At 35.4% G+C, this 24,830-nt stretch overlaps 1 protein-coding gene across 16 annotated transcripts in view; it reads right to left on the bottom strand.

The window, feature by feature from the left end:
• Window positions 1-24,830, bottom strand: part of LOC106880661 (GATOR2 complex protein WDR59) — a 128,702-nt gene that overhangs the window by 41,985 nt on the left and 61,887 nt on the right. For 9 of the 16 annotated variants that reach the window (XR_016241117.1, XR_016241116.1, XR_016241114.1 and 6 more), the window contains exon 23: window positions 6,204-6,251. The exons of the other annotated variants lie outside the window; for them this stretch is intronic. Coding sequence is in view for 5 of the 9 variants with exons in the window: in XM_089349327.1 (XP_089205453.1) it covers window positions 6,204-6,251 (48 nt within the window). In the remaining 4 variants the exon portion in view is untranslated. The remainder of the gene's footprint in view (window positions 1-6,203; window positions 6,252-24,830) is intronic. 16 annotated transcript variants of the gene reach the window in all.

Here is a 24,830-nt window from a genome sequence, read left to right as displayed (position 1 = left end):
TCAACTTGCATAGCACCTGAAAATAACAAGGTCCAAATTTTGTTTAATATATATTATCTAAACCAAAACACATGCCTGCACACACACTAGTGTATGTGTATATATGTATTTATGTATGTGTGTGTATAGGAAAAATTAGATGTAGATAGGGTTAAAATCCAATCCGTGTCCTCTTGAAGCACTTCTGCTTAATTCAGTACTCCAAAACTGTATGTAGTTGTTATATTTGTGTAAGATATGCTTAAGAGTTTAAAAAAAAAAAAAAGTGGAAAACAGTTTCTGCCAAGTAATAATATCAAAACAGGAGATTGGAAAATAATACAAAAAATTTTCCAATCTCCTGTTTCAATATTATTACTCTGTAGGAAAGATAAGAATAAACACAAGTTTATATTAAAGTTCCTATGCATGTTTCACTCTTATGGTTGTTTGGAGCCCTGCAATAGATGTTCCTATTTATTTAGATGCTCAACTACAATGGATCCTCAAAGTACACTTTATTGTAACATGTTACAGATGACGAGGGTCATAATTATCTGTAACTTACTACAATAAATAACTTGATACTGTTTCTTAATGATCCATTGTGGTTGAATATTTAAAAGCATTTGGAACACTTATTGCAGGGCTCCAAACAACCATAATGTTGAAACACATGTAAGAACTATAATATAAACTTGTGTTTATCTTTATTTCTCCTACATTTGCTCAGCAGCTCATAACTGGTAACACCGAAAACGGTGATGGCAAACCATATAATTTGACTTTTCCTAGATTCAGAGTGAGTTACCCCATCCAGGTGTTTGGGCACAGAGGGAGCATGTTTATTAAAATTTCTAGTGTTAGGATTATAAAATTTAATAGATGCCGTTATAAAACCCGCATAGTAACATTTTATATAGTACAACAATTTATTGCCACTTGGTTATAATTTCAAAAAATAAAAAATAAAAAACTCCCACCAGCCTTCTTTTTAAACATCTATTACTCTCTGCATTCCATAATTTTAAAATGAAATGCCTTTCTATATTTTATTATCCTCATCTATATTTTTATCAATACTCCATTATATTTATATATGTATATATTTATTTGTCCTTGCATATTTTTAACATTCATATATATTTTTATATTTTTATAACTCAATATTTTGAATGTATTAATATATGTTTTAGAGAATTCTTTGTGTTAAATACATATATGCATACACCAATCGAAGTCTGTCTGAGTTGAACTTCTTCCTTGTATCTCCTGAATTTATCTAGTGTCTCTGGTTTGACTTGAGCACTTCCATGCTTTCTATGATTTTCTAAAGAAAATTTATAATATATATATATATATATATATATATATATATATATATATATATATATATATATATATACACACACATTCACACAAGTACACAAGCACTCACACACACATTGGTGTTTCCATTACAGCACAATTTTTTAGCAATTGCAAGTCTATTTACATTTTCATGATGGGGTAATGATTGTCAAAGCAACAACATTTTTGGCATGACCAATTCTACTTTTGAGCATAAATATCAATAGATATGTGGCACAGTTAGCAGGAATATTACTATAACTACGTCAGACATAGGAATTCAAATCAATATATTTCTGATTTTGAAAAAAAAAAAAAAAAGAAACTTTTAGAGAATTCAAGAGTAGATATCTGAAAATAGAACAAGTGGGATTTTTTTCTAATTTGATTGAAAACAGGTACAAAAATATTTAATGGAAATGATTTTTTGAAGAATGAAAATTTAAGAATCAAAGATACATAGCATTTAAACATTCTCAGATTGAATGAGATATTGAAAAAAATAAATAAATAAACAGCAAAAGTAATTGAAAGTATTACTGGGAATGGGAAAGACATAGTTGCCAAAGGAGGAAACTGTTTAGAACAACAATGAAAAATAGATCAGTCTGAAAGAAAAATAGAAATAAAATAATAATGAATTATTTTATGAATGCCCTCATGAAAGAGAACAAATCCATAATTAATTTCAGTGATTGTGATTGATGCTTATCTAGAGTTGGCCAACAAACTGACCTTTAAAGTGTTGAGATTGTACTTGACAATCCTGTTTCCAAATTTAATACTCGACAACTAAACAATGACATAGTTTTAATAACAGCCAATAGATTTTCTTGAAGCCCATGCTAAACATTTTAAAATATTTTTAAAAGGAAAAAAAAAAAAGAGAGACCCTTCCCTTATTTTTATATGGAAGTACATTGAAACAGATATAGTTAAGTTGAAATACAAGCAACAGTGCTGTTGCTCTAGTTGACTGATAAAAATAGAAAGGTAACACAGTAAAACGTCAGTGAAAAGGACTGGGAAAAGAAATATAAAATTGCCTTCTCGTTCAGTCAATGATATGTCATGAAAGCGATACAAGTGATTACAAAACAAAACAAAAGTGAAATATATCTTGTCAACTTCAGAGAAAACTACTTCAAACAGGACAAAATGATGACAGAGCTAGTCAGATGGCTCCAAGTAATTGGTGACAGAAAATACAACAAACATTTGAAATAACGACAGAAAAAGTTTGCAACTTTAAGATTATATTAAAGAATTATACTCTGTCACGAAACAATTAAGTTTCCTACTGAAAACACCAGAATTTTCAAATAGTTCTTGATACCTTTTTCAGTGCTGACCAAGTGGATGTATGATCAAAAACGTTCCAGTTAGGACTATATCATGCCATCATACATTTCAGATATATAAATAAATGGGGTGGTCACAGATGACTTGGGCTAAACAACAACTATTATATTAATAAAATGTATGGAATTTGTTTCTTAAGTATCATAAACTGTCAGGGGATACACAATTACCACAACAATGTTTATAAGAAGTTCTATGTTGTAGTGCAAGTGGGGATAAGAAACATTTGTTTGCTTAAAAGCTACATGAAATATTGCTCATCATGAATCAGGCCACATCAGTTTCCTAACAACAGACAGTTGATTCCAAGAGCCAGAAAACAGTCATTATGAAAACCACCAGCAATGAGAAGAATCATTTTATGGTGATGCGAGTTACCAATAGTGATGGAAAATCTGACACCATACATTGTCTTCAAGAACAAGATCTTGCCCAGTGAAACATTTCTGAAAAGAATAGAGGTTCATGACTATGACAGAGATGTGTGTTTTGATACAGGGATAACAAAAAGCTTAATCAAAACAGTATGGGGAAAGATGACCAGGTGGCCTACTGAAACAATCGCCCTTACTGATTCTTGATGTGTTTAAATGTCATCAACAGTAGGATGTGAGGCAACAGTTGTAGGCCATGAAGGCTGATCCTGCCAGCATTCTTGGTGGGATGACCTCTCTTCTACAACTATTGGACACCATTAGCAAACCTTTGAAATTGCATGTTTGCACCAAGGGAGACCAGTGGCTTGCAGAAATGCATTAAGTTTCTGAATGGGAACTGTGCATAAGCATTGAAAGTTTAATAAATATTCAGTTATTAAACTGAATAAATATTCTGTTCCTCATCCAAGCAAAAAATTTTCCATGTTCTTTTATTCTGATCTTTAAGATTCATAATATTTCCTCTTTTAAGATCTTCTTTTAATCTATAACATTATAAATGTAACTCTTTAATTTGACCCAATCTCTGAGTAGGTGTCCTTCGAAGTGAACAGTGAGTTAACTGCCGAATGTAACGTAATTCTAGAACACTGTTTCAAGCTGTGAATGAATATACTCAATGTATTCAACAAATCAAAGTAAGACATTCTTCTCTAGTTGCTGCAATTACTATCTTCACTGTTCGTATTTCCCTGACATTCAGCATCACATTGCTGTTCCATACATGTAAAAATCTATATTATGTGTTGTCACTGAAGTGACAAGAAAACCAGTCATGGATAACAGACCATCAGGCTTAATGAAAGTCTTAGTATACACCAAGTAACTGCATACAATACAAAATATCTAATTCCTATTGAATTTGTCACTTCATATTGAGTACAGTAATTTATGCTACCGTTCTATATTTAAGAGATGAGGAATTATTTACATTATTTACATTTGATGGATGTTTGTCCTCATCTTGTTTGTTGTTAACACAACGTTTCAGCTGATATACCCTCCAGGCTTCATCAGGTGTTTTGGGGAACCCAGGTTCGAAATTTCCTCAAGACACCTGATGAAGGCTGGAGGGTGTATCAGCCGAAACGTTGTGCTAACAACAAACAAGATGAGGACAAATATCCTTTAAATGTAAATAATATAAATAGTAATTTATGTTACGATATTAGGTTTGATTACTTCCTAAAATCTAGGCCATTTTGTGTTTCATGGTCATTAACTTCAGTCTGATTTCCTGGATTCTGTCAGTAGTTCCTGGATTACTAAAATTTTGAGAAGCAGGTAATAAATATATAGACATGTTGTTTTTGTTTGACGGCTTCATGAGCAAGAGAAGAAAAATAATAGATTCTACCTGAAACCTACAATTGTCACTGAATGTTTCACTAATTCTGACCATATGTATATGTGTGTGTATATATATATATATATATATATAAGTAGCACTAATAGTGAAACTATTAGTAGCACTTAAAGACATGTATTGTGTTCTTTAAATAAATAATATTTATCTTTCATCAGATGGAGTACTTCTTTTGTTGATCTTTCTATCACAGAACAGTATGTTATATAATATTATAAAAACTCACATAATCAATTTATCAATAATTGGTGTTCTCATTGTGTAATGTTGTAAAATATTTTTTCGGTAGTAACAAATATGAGATTAAACAATAATTTAGTAATCTCTTGAAGTTAACCTTCAAACACGAAGATGACACATTTTAAGATATTAGTAAATAAATTGAAAGATTCATATCTGCTGGTGATTATATATATATATATATATATATATATATATATATATATATAAATTAAGAAGCCATCCCCAGCTACGTTAAATTCATGCAAATATTTAATCCTCTAATGTTAGCTTTCCATGCAATCATCAAAGAGATGAAATTTTGTTTTTAGTATATAATTTTAGTAAAATAATTTTGATATATCTTGTGAGGGTCATTATGCTATTTATAAACACACACACTGGTTCTATTTAACCAATTAGCTAATCAATTGTTTGGTTGATGAAGCAATCAGCTATGTTTGTTGAAAGTTGACCTGGAGGAGAGAGGGCATGTCCCTGATGAGGTTGTGAATGACGATGACACAACAATGACAACCATAATTGACTGAATAATTAACCAAGTGAGTAAACAATTGATTGATTAATTAATTAGATAATTAAACAATTGAATAATAATAATAATAATAATAATAATAATAATAATAATAATAATAATAATAACAACAGCAATAATAATAATAATAATAATAATTGGTGCACTTGGAAGTATCAGCAATCAACTACCAACATGGCTGAAAAAGACTGGTGCAGGTGTGAAGATAGAATACCTACAAAAATTAGCATTGCTTGAAACTGCAAGAATTCTTCGTAGGGTTCTTGAACCATGACCAGTGAACAAGTGTCACCTCAGCCTGTCGGCTGTGGACAGCTGACACTTTCCATCAAACCCAGCAAAATAAGCTGTGAGTTTTCATATAATAATAATAATAATAATAATTAAAAGAAGCAAAATAGAACCAGTGCATGTGTTTATTATTGGCATAATGACCCTCCCAAGATACAACAACAATTGTTTCAACACACAAATTCACATCAAGAATCTTGCAAACCAGATATAAAATTGAAAAATTTGGTAAAATATTTTTCAAGTAAACCACAATGCTTGATTATATCAAAAACTAACAGTAAACTCTTTTGTGGTTGTCTGATTAAACACCTGCTCTTCTTCCATGGTTGACAAATTAAATACCTGCTTAAGCAAAGCATGCACCTAACTTCAATTACACAGAATGTTAGAGTGTTAAATTAAGATAGTGAATAAATTAGTTCCAAATGCAAACTTGAAATAAATATTGAACAAATAGCAAACACAGAAAGACAGCACCTATTAAAAAGGACAAATACAGAAACAACAACAACAAAAATTAATCTGCCACATGTTTCTTTTTAACAAGGGTAAATAGGGGATAGAGAGGTGGAGGAACATGAATGGAAGGGAGATTCAATGAAAATGTTAAAGCAAATTCCAAAAGCAACATAAGACATACCTTCAGCATTGGATCTAAGACAATTCGGCATTGAACATTCATTTAAAACTACAATAAAAGGCATTTTTATAGGTATTCTGAAGTTAATTTGGTAATAACATTTGTAACATAGGACATTCAACAGATTTCATTACAGCAATATCAATGCACTAACAATGTTCAGTCAAGGTACATGTAGCCATTCACTATAGTTTTCAGTCAACCTAAAACTGAAGTAGCAGACATTAGTCAATAGTCAACCTATATCAAAACAATAAGTCAATAGTCTTTACTCAAGTTATATGTAACAGGTAACAGTCAATAGTCTTTAGTTATGATATATATATAACAGGTAACAATCAATAGTCTTCAGTCAAGTTATATCTAACAGGTAACAATCAATAGTCTTTAGTCACATTCTATCAAAACAGTGGTTTTGAGTCAAATCATACCTCAGTAGTAGCACTCAGCCAAAATATTTCTCATTAATAAGCAATGTTATTTACAAGTGTCAATCAAGCTATATCGAAACAATAACAGTCAACAGTTTTTAGTCAAGTTATATGGAACTGGTTAGAGTCTTTAGTCACATTCTATCAAAACAATGGTCTTGAGTCAAGTCATACCTCAGTAGTAGCACTCAACCAAAATATTTCTCATTAATAAGCAATTCTATTTACAGGTGTCAACTAATGTATTTTGCTTGGAATTATACAGTTCACTAAAATTATTTTAGAGTCATTTCATTACCAAATAATAAAACATGTCCAGTTTACAAACATAATAGTTTTATTTACATAAACATGAGACTCAAATAACAGTGAAACTGAAGTGTTGAACTTATTGACCTTAAGGATTTGAAAGGAATTCAATACTTCCTGTATAGTTAGTGTTATCTAGATAAAAATGCGTCAGTTGCAGTACAATTCAAGTGTGGTTTCTGCCTTGTATATGTGTTTACTTGTGAATAGGTTGCACAAATTTTTAACAAAATTATGACATAAAAGAAGCCACCAACAGATTTTTCTGCAAAATATGGATTGTTTATCCTGTTCATGCATTATCCTACATTTGAGAATAAAATTATTTCCCTAGTTGTATAAAAGAAAACTACTCAGGAAAAAAATTCCAGAACAATCTTTATTTTGCATAGACTGCAAAAGTTAAAAGTAACCATTCAATACTGTATGAGGTTGCTTAAAATCAAGTTTGCTGTTTTAGTTGTTAAAACATAATTAAACATTGGAATTTTTATGGAATTAGGTGTAGGATTTAATCATGAGTGGATGAAAGCAGAGAATTTAGGTGTGGTTATTTTGTTTTGTATACTTCTATGTCTGTCAAATGTGGTTTAACCCTGTGGTATTATGTTAATGCTTTTATTATTATTATTATTATTATTATTAGTGAAGGCATGTGGTTTAGTGGTTAAGGTATTCAGCTCATGATCATAAGGTTGTGAGTTCGATTCCTGATGACATGTTGTGTCCTTGAGCAAGATACTTTATTTCATGTAACTCCAGTCTACTTGGCTGGCAAAAATGAGTAGTACCTGTATTTCAAAGGACCGTCCTTGCCACAGTCTGTGTCACACTGAATCTCCTTGAGAACTACATTATGGGAAAGCATGTCTGTGGAGTACTCAACCACTTACACTTTAATTTCATGAGCAGGCTGTTCCACTGATTGGATCAACTGGAACACTTATTGCCATAACTGACAGAGTGTCAGTTACCCTTATTATTATTATTATTATTAAGGCAGCGAGCTGGCAGAATTGATAGCACATACGGCAAAATGTTTAACAGTATTTCGTCCATCCTGAAATTCTGAGTTCAAATTCCACCCAAGCTTGAATTTGTCTTTCATCCTTTTGGGGCTGAAAAATTAAGTACCAGTGGAGTACTGGGGATCAATGTAATCAATTAAACCCTTCCCCTCAAAATTTCAGGCCTTGTGCTAGAAGGGGTTATTATTATTATTATCATTCTAAATATTAATATGCTAATACCTTGTGGTGTGTGTCACACTTACTTGAAAGGAAAAGCAAGAAGAGAGAAATAAAACTTGTTAAGCAGAGGAAGTATAGCTGAAGTGAGAGGCAAAGCAGCAAAGAAGAGGAACAGATGGAGTGAGAGAGAGGAGATTCAAGGCGTTGACAGGTAAGACAGGTAAACACAGGAGGATGGGTAACAGGCAAGGAGTCATAGAGAAGGAGAGGGGAAGAGAGAGAGAGAGAGAGAGAGAGAGAGAGAGAGAGAGAATTACAGTAATAGATTGAGTGAGAGAAGGGAGTGGATACGGAATAATAGTGGAAGACAATGAAACCGTTCTCGTTACTGTCATAGAGAAAACACTGGACAACTTTTCCTTTTCGATGATATAAGAGAAAGCAGTTGAAAATATGGGAATTACAAAAACAAATGTTGCCTATTGATCTACTTGTTGGGATGCGGGACGAGCGTGTCGGCATACGCGGACAACGTCACCGTCATAGTGTCTAGCCAAAAGCACATCAAGCTTGTCGGCGAGACACTGAAAGACTACGAAAAGGTAACGGGAGCAAAAATCAACCGGGATAAGTCAGTGGGCTTGCGGCTCGGCACCTGGAGAAGCAAGCTCATGCCGTCAAGCAGCGCCTCTGTCGTGGGACGTTAGACTGACGGTCCGGTTGAGTTGCTCAGGGTCTGGTTTGGTCCAGACCTCCAAACGGAGAAGAACTGGGACGAGATAACGAGAAGGGTGGCCACTCTAGCCTGGCAATGGGCCGAAAGGAAGCTTTCCCTGAAAGGTCGGGCGGAGGTGGCGAACACGTACATCGCGTCCGTCATCTACTACCGCCTGACTGTCGTGCCTTGTCCCGACCCTACCATCACCAAACTGGAGCGCATCCTCTTCCGCTTCTTGTGGAAAGGTAGCGTTCCGATGGTTAGGCGATCCGTTTGCTGCCAACACCCGTTAAAAGGAGGACTGGGCATGCCGTGGTTGATGATGCGCAGACACGCGCTGAGACTGCGACATCTCCGGCTCTACGTAGACAACGGTGAACAGGTGTGGTCGCCGTTTGTGCGGCGCGCTTTCCCGCAGCTCGTCTCCATGACCGAACTGCAGTCGTGGATCAAGAAGAGGCCGAGGAAGGGCGAATGGCACCGCGAGTGTCGCGCTGCTCTTCGGCAACTCCAACAACCCGGGTCAACCTTGAGCGACTGCATCACAACTAACGCATTCTATAGTGGATTAGTGGAGGGAACGTACGACGACGATCTCGGGGCGAACCTGGGCGTCGACGAGGAATACCTGACCCGCCTGTTTAAGACGACCTTCGGACCGGGACCTATAGACAACTTCCAGAAATCCCTGGCCTGGCAGTGCTATCGAGAAGCACTACCCGTTTGGGATAAGCTCTACAGGCATGGCTCGAGAAACACGGGGCCGATCTGTCCGAGATGCCGGCAGAGCGACGAAACCGTTCTGCACGCACTCGTACAGTGTCCCACCATTTCCGAGCTGTGGGCTTACGTCGAACAACTGCTATCGTGTGTGGGACGAGTCGGTCTATCAGCCGAGTCTATCGTGAATATTGTCGCGCCTCCTTCCTTTAAACGGGAAGGAAGAGCTATTTTCATCATACTTGTGGCTATGGCGAAAGAACGTGTATGGTGGACGCGTCTGAAAGGTCTAGAGACAAAGACTTTCCTCTCTGGGCAATCTCTCATCAACTTCTTCAAGTATCACCTGAAGAGGAAGGTGAGAGTAGAAAGGGAAGTCTTGTCTAGTGAATGCTTCAAAAAAAGATGGGTGAATGTAGCAAGGATGGCACGTGTGAACGACGGAGCCATCTTGAGCATAACCCTATGAACTAAAAAAAAAAATCCAAGAAAAAAAAAAAGAAAACAAAAAGGCAAAAGAGTCACTTACTATTATAGTTTCTTCAATGAGAATATTGACCAAGGTTACCGTGGTCTTTTCCGTAGGCTTTTCTTTCCACGGCCAAACCTAAACTGTCCTCCCCTCCTTTTACACGAGAACATTACTGTGTGATACACGATCCCTATTGATCGCCCTTTCTTTTTTTTTTTTTTGATCCCTTTTGATCGAACTACCCCCTTTTCCTTCCTACGATCCCTTTTGATCGACCCCCCCTTTTTTTCTTCCCCTCCCAAAAAGAAAAGCTCTACATTGTATTTGTCCCATCTTCGTTGAGCCCTGTGTGGCTAATAAAAGAAATGTATCTATCTATCTATCTATCTATCTATCTGACAGTTATCGTCTGTCTGCCTCTCTCTCTCTCCCTCTGTTTTTCTCTCAGCAAATATCTGTGGATGTTACTTTTACTTTCCTACACTTGAATGGAGAAGTACAAAGAAAAAGAGAAATAAAAGGTGTGAAGCAGAGGAGGTGTAGTTCAAGTGAGTGGCAAAGTGAGATACAGGAGGGACAGAGAAAGTCAGGGAGTGACTGGTGACTGAAAGGAAGGTGGCATTCATTTGTGCTTTTAAATGCTTATCAGTATTTGCTGAGTAGAAAGATGGATACATCGAAAGAAAAGTAGAGACATACATTGTTAAATCAAAGACAAATGACCACAGCAAATATTGGATGTTACTTTTACTTTTCATTACCACAGGAGGATGGCTGAGAGGCAAGGAGACATAGAGGAGGGAGAGGGGAAAGAGGGAAAGGAGAGAGAGGGGAGGGACGGGGAGACGAGAAAAAGCATGAAAGAGAGAGAGAGAGAGAGAGAGAGTCAGAGACAGATTGAGTGAAGGAAGGGAGTGGATAGAGAATAATAGTGAAAGACAATGAAACCGTTCTCATACCGCCATAGGGAAAACTTTTCCTTTTCAACGATATATAAGATAAAGCAGTTGAAAATATGGAAATTGCAAAAAGAAATGTTGCCTATCTATCTATCTGACACTTATTCTGTCTGTCTGTGTCTCTCTCTCACACACACACACACTCTCTCTCTCTCTCCCTCTTCCAGCAAATACCTGTCGATGTTACTGTTCTACATTTGAAGGGGCAGCTACAAAGAAAAACAGAAATAAAGGGTGCTAAGCAGAGGAGGTATAGTTGAAGTAAATGGCAAAGTGAGAGACAGGAGAGACAGAGTGAGTAGTGACACACTTAAAACATACTTAAGCACGAATTCAGTGTTCTGCAGTAATGAAGAAGAGGTTCAGGACTATCCAGTTGAATTCATAATCTCTCTCATTCCATCCAGTATGCCTCCTCATCACCTCAATTTGTAATGTTGCTAAGAAATCTTTCCCTCAGTCAAGGAACATGTATGAAAATGCAAGGACTTCATGAACATTGTGTAGAGGCTCATTGGTAACAGGCTCCAACAGAGGTCGTACAGTTCTAATTCCCAGAATTAAACTTAGTCCAAGTGATGCAAATATTCCGTTCACACTAAACAGACTTCAGTTTCCTCTTCCACTTGCATATTCAATGACAATCAACAAGGTTCAAAGCAAACATTTTCAAAAGCTGGAATACATTTGCCTCAACTCGTATTTTCTCATGGCCAATAATATGTCACATTTTCAAGAGCACAAGCTATGAACAATATCAATGTAAGAGTTACGACACTCATTCGGGATCACAGATAAGGCCAAAAATGTGTTGCGACATACACAAAAAGTATTGTCTACCATGAAGTACTGTGAGGAAAACCACAGCACCAGCTAGCATCACCACCACACCAGCCAACTCCATCATTACACATCTACATTACACCTTCAAGACTGGAGAACCAGTCAGGAGTCTGCTAGATCTTTCTTGCAATGGCCTCCTTCCCCACCATACCAGCAAACCACAAAATCGCACCAGCCAGCATCACCACCATCTCCATAGTCACAGCAGAGAGTCTAATAGTGTTCAATCACCAATGCAGGATACTTCACTGCCTTCTTTGGGAGGCACCCCCAATTCGACACAGTCAATTACACACAACACTCAAACTAGTTAACAGGACAGGAAAACTCACAGAGGGAGTGGAACTCACTGACGACAGGCCGTACCAGTTAAAAACAAAAGCCATCAATGCTCAAACTGCCTGGACTACAGGTGGTATCAGTTAAAAAAAAACCCAAATGCTCACACCACTTGGGATGTGGAAGTGAGCATTGTCCAATGTGCATGTATATGAACTGTTGAATTTAAAAAAATATCAAATTATATAGTATAGAAATTTATGATTATTAGTAGTATAACACAAAAATAACAAAAATTATTCCATACTTAAATATGATCACTATTTAAAGATGCTTACATTTTTTGTATTCCGTAGAATTTCCCAGGGTCCTGCTTATACATAATTATTCAATATTTATTAAATGAAGTCACTATTTACAGATGCTTACATTTTTTATGTTTTCTGTGAAGTTCTCACAGATCCAGCTAGTTATTATTATTATTATTATTATTATTATTATAAATTAAACACTTTCATGAATGAATGAGTAATGAATGTATTGCAATGCTGTATGAGATTTGTTTTAGTGTCATAGGTGTTTTCGTTTATAAAACAAAAAGGTTATAATGTTAAAGGATATTCTATTCTCTTTACAGTAAAATATTCTTACATAAAATCTTGATAAATACTAGTACTATGTGCAAGCAAGTTTTATATATTATGAAACTAGTTTTAAACTAGTTATTTGAATATGATAAACAGCATGGCAATCATAGAACTGAGAAGGAGTTTTCAGCACTGAAAAAGTGGCAAGGGATTGGTGATAACAATGTAGATACCATTTTAAGGATATGCCAAAAGCAAAGCAGATTATAAGAAATTAGAGAATGTCTTTATATTTAGGTGTGCAAACTACTTTCAAATGGATTTATTGTTTATTAGGACAAAAACAGTACTATTTTTCATGAATTCAAAATACAATATCACACAAGAATTCCATGTATTAGCAATATCAGGATTGTGAAATGGACTAAAGAACTCATATTATTAAAAAAAAAATTACCAAAGTGTATTGGCTGAAGTTCAAAGATTTCAAAAGTTAGTGTGATTAATGAATGTTAACTGTTTTGTGATAATTTGTTATCAATCAGAAATACAGATGATACTGCAGACTTTTTTTTACATGCCAAGCTATGCTACAGCAGGCTTTACAAGACACTATAATGTCAGTGTCAAAATCACAGGCCATAACAAACAATATTTCAAGTTAGTTTTAGTTTGCATGGCTGATGGAGACAAGTTTAAACCTATAGGAATTTTTGAAAAGAAAACCAAACCAAAGAATATTTTCCAAATGGTGTGCTAGTCAAAGTGTACCCCAAAAGAGAGATGGACAGGATTTTAACAAATTTGGCTAAACAAAATATGATTAAAAGACTTGGATCAATTCTATGCACATCTGTGCAGATTAAATACACAAAAACTGAAATGAAGCAGAAGATAAATTGTCATTCCAAGATGTACACTGGTTCTGCAACCACTGGATATTTTACTCAACTTGACATTTTTAAAACACATATCAGCAAATTGCGGAATACATGAATGGTTTCACTAAACAAAGAATTGATGACATGGGAAGATGTCATAAAATATCAAGGTCTAGATAGTCGTTAAACAGGTGAAAAACACTAAAACATTTGGGAGAGAAACCCTAATGACATGATTGTGAAGTCTTTCAAAATGTGTGGTATTTCAAATACACAGGATTGAGGATGAAAAACTATCTGAAGAATTCATTCAGGGATGTGAGCGAGAGGATGATATGAACTGGACAATTATTACTGTTGTTGCAATTGTTATTATCATTGTTGTTGTAGTAGTTTTCAACATAGCAACTTTACTAGGTAATATAACAAAATGTTGGCTATCCACAATCAATAGACTAAAGTAACACACTTCATTAAGATTTCAAGAACACTGCAAAGGATTTGCACAGTTCCAAGTGATGCCATTTTCTTTTACATTCACTCCTATATTATTATTCCATTAGGGCTGAACTTGGTGATGATATAATGATAAGAGTATTCAAGAGTGATAGTGAAAAATGAATCATTTTAAGAGTTTTCTTACAATACTTGATAAAACATACTGAAATAATCTATGTTATACATATGATATACTGTTTGTAGTAGTTTACAGTATATTTTCATTTGTTTGGCTATAGCATTGCTTAAGGAAAATTATAATTGTCAAGTAAATAAAAACAAAACCTTGTAACAATATATTTCTATCAAACGCATATTACATTACTACATTTTATATCAGGTAACATTGTCCTCAATAGTGTGCAGCTCATAAAATATTGATTTTACTGTGTAATTTCATAGTGTAATAACACACAGTAATTATTCGTTTACAATTAAAGTCAAAATACGCATATTATTCAAACTGTCCTGAAAATTGTGTGTTTCAGCATTATGCTTTTAACAACTTTAACAATGGAATGAAGTCAAAGACATAATCAAGATTTTTAATATAATGAAACAATGTTATGAACATCCATAAATTTATGCATCAAAACAGAAATAAGAAAATATACACAATATGAAATTTCAACTTTTCCCTGTTAGTAATAATTTCTGAAGCAAGGAATTTACTGTAGATAAACTTATCTCTTATTAACAAAATAGGAAAGCAATGGAACTAAAGCAGAGACTTGCAGTATATTGTCTGTATATTGATGATATGTAATTTGATCTACTCAATAATCATTCAAATATGTTTTTAACATAAAATGTATAAGATATAACTGAAATACAAAGAAGTGGTATGTTTATAGCAAGGCAGCTGGTATTTTGTTACTTATTTTGTAATTTCATGATGAAATTTGATAACATGCATTGATGGATTAAATAAGTATAATAGAATGATTGCATAAAGAAAATTAAGAGCTCATTAATGAAGGTTTAATTTGTTAAGAGCTACCAAAGAATATGTTTACAAATAGTCTTATTAGTTATTTTATGGAGAAAAAATATATCAATTTGGAATATTTTGATGGAAACTTCATCTTAGCATATATTGATGATAAGAGCATGTGACATATATATATGATTCAAGAGCTGAACCAAGAATATTGTTAGTAAAATTGGGCAACTTATACACAAGTATATACAGAATATATTTGATTAATAAGAGACTTAATCTGAGAATATGTGTTGAAGCTTAAGACTGATGCTAACCATAAAAAAAAAAAAAAAAGTTACCGTCATTTTCATTTACTGCTTAAGAATATGGTGTACTATAAAGAGTCAAAAGATTTTGTTGTAGTTCTGCAACCTGGTAATCTTCCAAATATGTGTTTTACACTAAATGTATAAGATATAACTAAAATATAGAAGGGATGGTATGTATATATTAAGGTAGGTAGAATGTTGATGCATTAAATGAATAAATTAGAATTATTGCATATGATGAATTTAAGATTCATGAATTTGGGTTTGATTTGTTAAGAGTTACCAGATATGACAAAACTTTTAACGTGATTAATTGACTAGAATTGACTTATATAATTGACTATGATAACTATTTCATAAAACATAATTTCATGAAATCAGAAAAAATATAAGAAATCAGAAAAATATAAGAAACAAGATATGAGAAGAGTGTGACAAAGGTGTGTCGATGTCACACCACATTTAAGATCACACCACATTGTTGATGTTTGTGTGGTTTACACAATGATACATGACAAATGCATAGCTATATATAAAGGGAAATGAAAAGAATACTGTGATTATTGCCCATAAACGTGACTACAGCCATCAATGTCTATCATTTCTGATGACTCTTATTGTCACCCTTGTGTTTCTTTGACTCAGCTATGGACACATAAGAGGTGCAGCAACATCAAAGGCAGGTTAACTAGCAAGTTAGTTTTTGTTTGTGGCAGATGTTCAGGTGCAATAAAGACTGCAAACAAACAGGAAACAACTTCTATCTCATTCCAGGGTGAAAAACTAGAGGTAGTCGATAGCTTCCGCTATCTGGGCGACCAAGTTAGTAGTGGGGGTGGGTGCGCTGAAAGTGTAGCTGCTAGAATAAGAATAGCCTGGGCAAAGTTTAGAGAGCTCTTACCCCTGCTGGCGACAAAGGGACTCTCACTCAGAGTAAAAGGCAGACTGTATGACGCATGCGTACGAACAACCATGCTACATGGCAGTGAAACATGGGCTGTAACTGCTGAGGACATACGTAAGCTCGCAAGGAATGAAGCCAGTATGCTCCGTTGGATGTGTAATGTCAATGTGAATACCCGTCAGAGTGTAAGTATCTTGAGAGAAAAGCTGAACATTAGAAGCATCAGTTGTGGCGTGCAAGAGAGACGATTGCGCTGGTATGGACATGTGGTGAGAATGGAGGAGGATAGCTGCGTGAAAAAGTGCCACACCCTAACAGTTGAGGGAACCCGTGGAAGAGGTAGGCCCAGGAAGACCTGGGCTGAGGTGGTGAGGCAAGACCTTCGTACATTGGGCCTCACCGAGGCGATGACTACGGACCGAGACCTTTGGAAATGGGCTGTGCGTGAGAAGACCCGGCAAGCCAAGTAAGATCGTTGCCAGTGCCCCTGGACTGGTTCTTGTGCGGTTGGCACATGAGATGCACCATTTTGAGCGTGGCCGTTGCCAGTACCGCCTGACTGGCTCCTGTAGGATTTTCGAGCGAGATCGTTGCCAGTGCCCCTGGACTGGCTTGTGCGGGTGGCACATAAAAGACACCATTTCGAGCGTGGCCGTTTTCGTGCGGGTGACACGTAAAAGCACCCACTACACTCTCTGAGTGGTTGGCGTTAGGAAGGGCATCCAGCTGTAGAAACTCTGCCAAATCAGACTGGAGCCTGGTGTTGCCATCCGGTTTCACCAGTCCTCAGTCAAATCGTCCAACCCATGCTAGCATGGAAAGCGGACGTTAAACGATGATGATGATGATGATGACTACGTCACAAATGTAGTCAGAGCTGTATTTGACAATTACAGTCTGTATTGGCTACATTATGACAGATAGAGCAGACAGTGCATAAACTACGAACAATGAGCCACCAAAGTAAGGAAGTTTCACTTGACTTTGGCTTACAATACTGCACTTACTTATGGATGACAAAAGCCAGTCACAAAACAATGAAAGTTTGTATTAAGTGAAGAGTATTGATATTTTACAAGGTGTCAAACAGGGATGTTAGTGAGAGCCATACAAGAAGTCTATACAAGAAATTTGTATATATGTACTGTCTGCAGAATGAGAAGATCAGGAATCTATTGCACATAATGTTAAGAAGGTAGGAGCATAGAAGTGGGGCACATAGAAATTGTGCATCACATTTGCACTTTGACAAAGTCACAGAGATAGAACTGGAACATATTAGTAATTTCTGAGTGATAAATAAATGCCCATGTTCAACTTTTATGTGTCTTCACAAGCATTCATATTCAATCTATGGGTTGATTGTGCCTTAGATACGATATCAAGTAATCTCACTGGAAGACTATCTCTGCTTACAAAAAGATAGAAGTGGATTAAATTTTCCCTCAAGACAAGTAACACAAGATTCCTCAGGACACAATGAAAGCAGTTGTTTCAATTGAAAAAGCAAAAACTGCGGCACTGTCTGCTCTATCTGTCATAATGTAGCCAATACAGACTGTAATTGTCAAATACAGCTCTGACTACATTTGTGACGTAGTATATGAGTCAAAGAAACACAAGGGTGACAATAAGAGTCATCAGAAATGATAGACATTGATGGCTGTAGTCACGTTTATGGGCAATAATCACAGTATGGAAGAATGATCAAAGTAGTGTTAATGAAAGGTAACAAATGCTCAGTGGGTGTCAAAATGGATTTACAAGTCCTAATGACATCCAAAGGCCAGACAGCCATATCAGAATTGTGACTAGTAGAAGGTACTGAGACAAAGAGCACGAGATTAATGATACAATGCAGAAAATATAGTTGCTGTATTTGATGGAAGATCAACAGCAATAGTAAGAAGAACAACAAATCCGAGTTTCCAGAGTATCACCAGCCAAAGATGTAGGGATAGCAGAAAACATCTTTCTGTCATGTAGAGATAAATGATCAAACACCTTGTCCCTTAACAGTGCCAACCAGTAGTAGTAGTACCACACCTTCATTGTGGTATTAGGAAGAATTAATTACACATGAAAATTTACAAATGGTTGATGAAAATACAAAAGGAAAAAAAAAAGAATCACAGAAAAAGAAAACTCAACATAATACAAGAGAAAACAGCTGAGGAGAACAATTTATTTCAAATGACAAAATTCATCCTCAGGAAAATAGTAAAGAAAATTAAAAGAACAAAGATGAACTGTACTTAAAAAAATCAAACAAACAGTTAAAAGACAAAATTATGCATTCCTGATGCCAGAGACTTTCTGAAGAAGTTACGATGGTACAAAAGAAAAAAAAAAAACAGTTCAGAATATAAACATGCAAAAAATAGATTATTAGTAAAATTAAAACCACTGAACTTAAAAGAGAATACACACAAGACATTGGTGTTTTTCTATATTAACTAGCTTTTGAGATAGTTAATATAGAAAAACACTTCTACATAGGAGTGCATTTAGTTGTACTTAAACCCAATTGGAGACATGGTTTGAGAGAATGGGGTTGTAGAGTGTCCTAACCTATCTTAACCACAAATCTATTTTTATTTTAATCATATCTTGTTTTAATTATTGTGTGTTTTATTGTACTTCTTTATTTCCATGCAGATCTGTGTGTGTATATGTATACATGTGTGTATGTACATATATAAAATTTATATTTTTTCTATTTCTTTGAGCTCTAAAGAAAACATTATTATTATTATTATTATTATTATTATTATTACAACTACTATTACTACTGTTTACATTGACTGTCCCAACATGTTTCAAAATGAACTGTTTTCTTGTTTTCTTCTTGTCACTTTCTTATTTATCGTTTTTCACTGATTTCTATCAAGCTTGTGGGATTGCCAACCTCCACAAATGTTTGTCACCAACAACAGTCTCTCACTATTTTAGTTAATGTCAAGGACACTAAAGTTCTAGTTTATAATATCTTTAAAGTGGAGTTTTGGAGACCAATGCTGTGTTCCATGAATGCCCTTTAGCCTCCCTTTGATACACAAGATAGGCTTTCAGTAAGGTACACATGTCTGCAGCCCAGCAATTTTGATAGCATGTGTATTTAGGATAAGGCACTCTCAAATAAGGACATGCATAGCTTACAAAATACCTATTTTTAATCACAATTAGTTGAATAGAAACATTCAGGTAATAGCAAAGAAACAAGAAAATATGTAATAATAAATACCCGGCAAGCCAAGTAAGATCGTTGCCAGTGCCCCTGGACTGGTTCTTGTGCGGGTGGCACATGAGATGCACCATTTTGAGCGTGGCCGTTGCCAGTACCGCCTGACTGGCTCCTGTAGGATTTTCGAGCGAGATCGTTGCCAGCGCCCCTGGACTGGCTTGTGCGGGTGGCACATAAGACACCATTTCGAGCGTGGCCGTTTTCGTGCGGGTGACACGTAAAAGCACCCACTACACTCTCAGAGTGGTTGGCATTAGGAAGGGCATCCAGCTGTAGAAACTCTGCCAAATCAGACTGGAGCTTGGTGTTGCCATCCGGTTTCACCAGTCCTCAGTCAAATCGTCCAACCCATGCTAGCATGGAAAGCGGACGTTAAACGATGATGATGATGATGATCCAACCGTATCCCATTATAACAATAAAGTTAAAAAACATTTGTGACTGAAGAGGAAATTTTTTGAAAAATCTACTAGTCTATTGGGTCTGCCTATATATTATTGAATATATCAAGATAAAAAGAAAAACCAGTATAACATCAATAAAGTAAAAAAAAAAAAGGAAAAATAAAAAACATAAAAGAGCAATCAAAAGACACTTTTTGTTGAATACACTAGTAAACTATACTAGTGTATTATGCTTATCTAAGTAAGATTAATTTTATTACAATAAATATAAAACGGAAAACCAGTCACATAAACCTTGGCAATGCAATGAGACTTTTTTTTATCTGTCATGATACTCAACATATAAATTTTAGTGAATGAAAATGATAAAAAAAAAATGAAAGAAAAAATGAAAAACAATCATCCCAATAACCACTTAGTTATAGCTACCAACCTTTATACAAACAGTTTATATCATTTATTTAAGAGTTTAATGATTTGCTTACATTTAAATAATACTATTCTTTAAGTCTTGCAATTAAGGAATCTTCAACAAAGAGTAATTTTGACAGCAGCACCAAACTAAAGGCTAATATTTTGTGGATTTATTCCTTTTCTTTTACTTGTTTCAGTCGTTTGACTGTGGCCATGCTGGAGCACCGCCTTTAGTCGAGCAAATCGAACCCAAGACATTCTTTGTAAGCCTAGTACTTATTCTATCGGTCTCTTTTGCCGAACCGCTAAGTTAAGGGAACGTAAACACACCAGCATCAGTTGTCAAGCGATGTTGGGGGGACAAACACAGACACACAAACACACACACATATATATATATATACCACGGGCTTCTTTCAGTTTCCGTCTACCAAATCCACTCACAAGGCTTTGGTCAGCCCGAGGCTATAGTAGAAGACACTCGCCCAGGGTGCCACGCAGTGGGACTGAACCTGGAACCATATGGTTGGTTAGCAAGCTACTTACCACACAGCCACTCCTGCGCCTATATTTATGAAACTAACAGAAACATGATTGAATTAGATGACAGTTTTTAAATTTTATAGAAATGTTCCTTGTTAAAAGATGATTTCAAAGCAGGGTCCATCATAGTAGTGATAATATGAAGTGAGAGCAGAGACAGCAGATGAGTGAAAAATAATGTAAGCACAATCTGAACTTGTGAGAGTGGGGAAGGCTAAGCAAATTAAGAAAACTGGGCATCAAACACATTCAGTAATGGATATGAATTGACTGAATGAAAGATACAAGATGGGTGAAATATTACTGAAATATTTGATGTTAGGAAGGGCATCCAACAATAGAAACAATGCCAAAGCAGACATCAGGGATTGGTGCAGTCTTCTGACTTATCAGTTCCTGTGCAACTGTCCAGCCCATTCAGAGTGGAAAATAGACATTAGATGATGATGATAAGTGCAGGGGTGGCTGAATGGTAAGAAGTTTACTTGCCAACCACATGATTTTAGGCTCAGTTCCAGTGCATAACACAAAGTGAACTAGAACATTAAAATAGTCTACATGTACAGCAGAGTTTAAGGTCAATCTGTGCCAAGTGGGGTGACAAACACAGACACACAAACACATACACATATATATACATATATACGGCGGGCTTCTTTCAGTTTCCGTCTACCAAATCCACTCACAAGGCTTTGGTCAGCCCAAGGCTATAGTAGAAGACACTTGCCCAAGATGCCATGCAGTGGGACTGAACCTGGGACCATGTGGTTGGTAAGCAAGCTACTTACCACACAGCCACTCCTATATATATATATATATATATATATATATATATATAATCATCATCGTTTAATGTCCATTTTCCATGCTGGCATGGGTTGGACAGTTTGGGTTTTGGCAAGCACCAGGCTCTAATCTGATCTGGCAGTGTTTCTACAGCTGGATGCCCTTCCTAACGCCAATCACTCTGAGAGTGTAGTGGGTGCTTTTTACGTGACACCAGCACAGAAGCCAGTAAGGGTGAGGGGGCTGGCATGAACCACGTCCAGATGGTGCTTCTTATGTGCCACCGGCACGGGGAGCCAGTCAGGTGGCACTTGTATCAGCCACAACTACAATTTCCATTTGGTTGTGGTTTAATTTGATTTTGATGTTGAAAATATAACAAATATAACAAATATATATCATATTTACTACATGAATTATGATGAAAACAATATGAGAAAGATATGGTATATAATTTTTTTGTGCAGGGATTCCTTGAGATATGTAATTTATTTTAAGGGTTACGCAAGTGTAAAAAGGTTGAGAAACACTGGGTTAGACAGTTCAACAAGAACAAACGAGCCAGAGGGCTCTGCCAGATTCTATGTCTGCTTTGGCAAAGTTGCTACAGCTGGACGCCCTTCCTAATGCCAGTCACCTAACAGAGTGTATTGGGCACTTTTTACATGACACATCAGTACAAGTGAGGTTGCAGAGTGCCTGCAAAATAAGACCCCTCAACTGAGTGAGGTATAGACTGGAGAAAGACACTATGATAGAGGGAGAAGAACAGATGTCTTACTGAAGTGGTGAATTCATGGCCTGCCCAACTGGAAAGTGAGAGAGATAAAGACAGAGAGAAGAAAGAGATGTGAGGTATATAAATAAATGTGTGTGTGTGTGTGTGTGTGTGTGTGTGTGTATATATATATATATATATCATCATCATCATCATCATCGTTTAACGCCCGCTTTCCATGCTAGCATGGGTTGGACGATTTGACTGAGGACTGGTGAAACCGGATGGCAACACCAGGCTCCAATCTAATTTGGCAGAGTTTCTACAGCTGGATGCCCTTCCTAACGCCAACCACTCAGAGAGTGTAGTGGGTGCTTTTACGTGTCACCCGCACGAAGAATATATATATATATATAAAACTAAATACACTACCTTGTATGTGGGTGCATGAAAGAATATGTATGCCGGGGTGAGTTTACTGAGTAACTTACTTTTCTAATTGTTTCAAAACAATTAACTTCATAATGGAGTCATAATGTTTTGTTGTAAGAAACAGAGAGTAGCTTAGATCCTTTTCTAGTAAACAGTTGATAAATACAGAAATGGTTAGTATTTATCACTTTATTACATTGTTATCTCTAGACACTTAATTTTATTTTACTCATTTTTTTCTTCCTTATTATCTGACCACAAGGACAGATATTTATAATTAACTTGACAGTTATTTTGTGTTAGTTTTTTTGTATTTGCATGTTGTATTGTGATTATACTTGCGGTTTGTGTGTCACTATATTTATGGGTTTAGTTCTGTGTGAAAATTGATAGAAAATAGTACACTACTTCGGGTATTCATTTTCATACTGAGTGAAATGACAATCTGATCTAACGAAGGAATTATTTAAAACAATCATCTGAAGAACTACATTTTACATTTTTGATGGGTGATAGTTAATATATGATATGTTAATTAAATCATCTCCCCAGGTACAATAGGTGTAACAATGTGTGGAAACAATTGTAGCAATTTTCTCTTATTCATTGTGTGTTTTTACTGTCTCCTTGACTTAACATCAGGAAATAGTTGTCAATGTCATGTAAGGGCGTTTTTTGTTTCCAATCTTCCATGAAATCATGTTTGGATATGATAAAGTAATACCCTGCTTGGAAACAGGTGAAGTTTGGCAACAGAAAGAGCATCCAGCCATACAAAATCTACCTGATACATGTAAGCATGGAAAAGTGTGTGTACATATATATATATATATATATATATATATATATATATATATATATATATCAAAGGTTAATTGAGTTAGAGGTTAAAATAACCATCTAAGGGATAGTTGTATCCATTACACTACTGGTATATTACTTATGTTTAACCATGGACATACATATGCAAGCATATTATGCTCCTAAATTATAAGTAAAGACAAGGATAAACATGGGTTTATCAAGAATCAAAATTTAAAGAAAACAGGAAATGGAGAAGTACTGATGAACAACAATTGACTTACATCAATCATTATTCATTAATTCACTGCAATTTTATTTCAATTGACCAATTACATTGAACATTGGACAACATCGGACAACAGGTGGAAAGGCTTAACCACCTACTAGTAAATAAATAAAATTACATTTAACCGATTAGCACTTTATTATAATTAATACTATTAATCTATATATATAAAAATGAGAATGTGTGTCTGTCTGTCTGTCTGTCTGTCTGTCAATCCCTAAAACTCGAGAACTACGCAACCAATTTCATTCAAATTTTACACATGCCTTACTTAGGGTTCCAGTTGTGTTTTAGTCAAAAAAATTTTTTAACTTCTTACAGAGTTCGAGCCCACGGCAACATAATATCTCCTCCACTATTTAAGTATTACGTGTCAAAAGTGAAACAAAAACACTCATGTCAAATACTTTCACTTTAAAAATGAAACTATTCCACTAGCTGAAACAATCACATTTCGATACTGTAATGACAGATACTTTCACAGAGGCAGAGAGAGAGAGAGGGAGAGGGAGGGAGAGAGAGGGAGAGAGAGAGAGAGAGAGAGAGATGTATATGTATACATATAGATGTATATGTACACGTATATGTATATAGATATAGATATAGATATAGATTTATATGCATACGTGTATATGTATACACATGTGTAGATGTATATATATATATAGATGTACATGTAATATGTACACATATATACATATATATACATGCATACAGATATCTATACATATATACACCCATCACACACATACACATGCACACAAACACACACATTAGTCATTTGTTTTCTTATCCAAAACTACGTCAAAAGTACTGAATGGATCTTTATGAAATTTGGAAATTATATTCTATGTATAACGGCCATAACTCCCATGAAAATTCATATATTTTTGATGTTGATGAAATTTTAACCCGAACATAACAGATGAGCATTATTTGTAATTCAACAGTACA

This window comes from Octopus bimaculoides, chromosome 1, assembly GCF_046866305.1.
Source record: "Octopus bimaculoides isolate indiv1 chromosome 1, ASM4686630v1, whole genome shotgun sequence".
In the NCBI taxonomy this organism is placed as follows: Eukaryota; Metazoa; Mollusca; class Cephalopoda; order Octopoda; family Octopodidae; genus Octopus; species Octopus bimaculoides.
The sequence above is the reverse complement of the archived record's forward strand: the minus strand, read 5'-3'. Positions and strand labels throughout refer to the sequence as shown.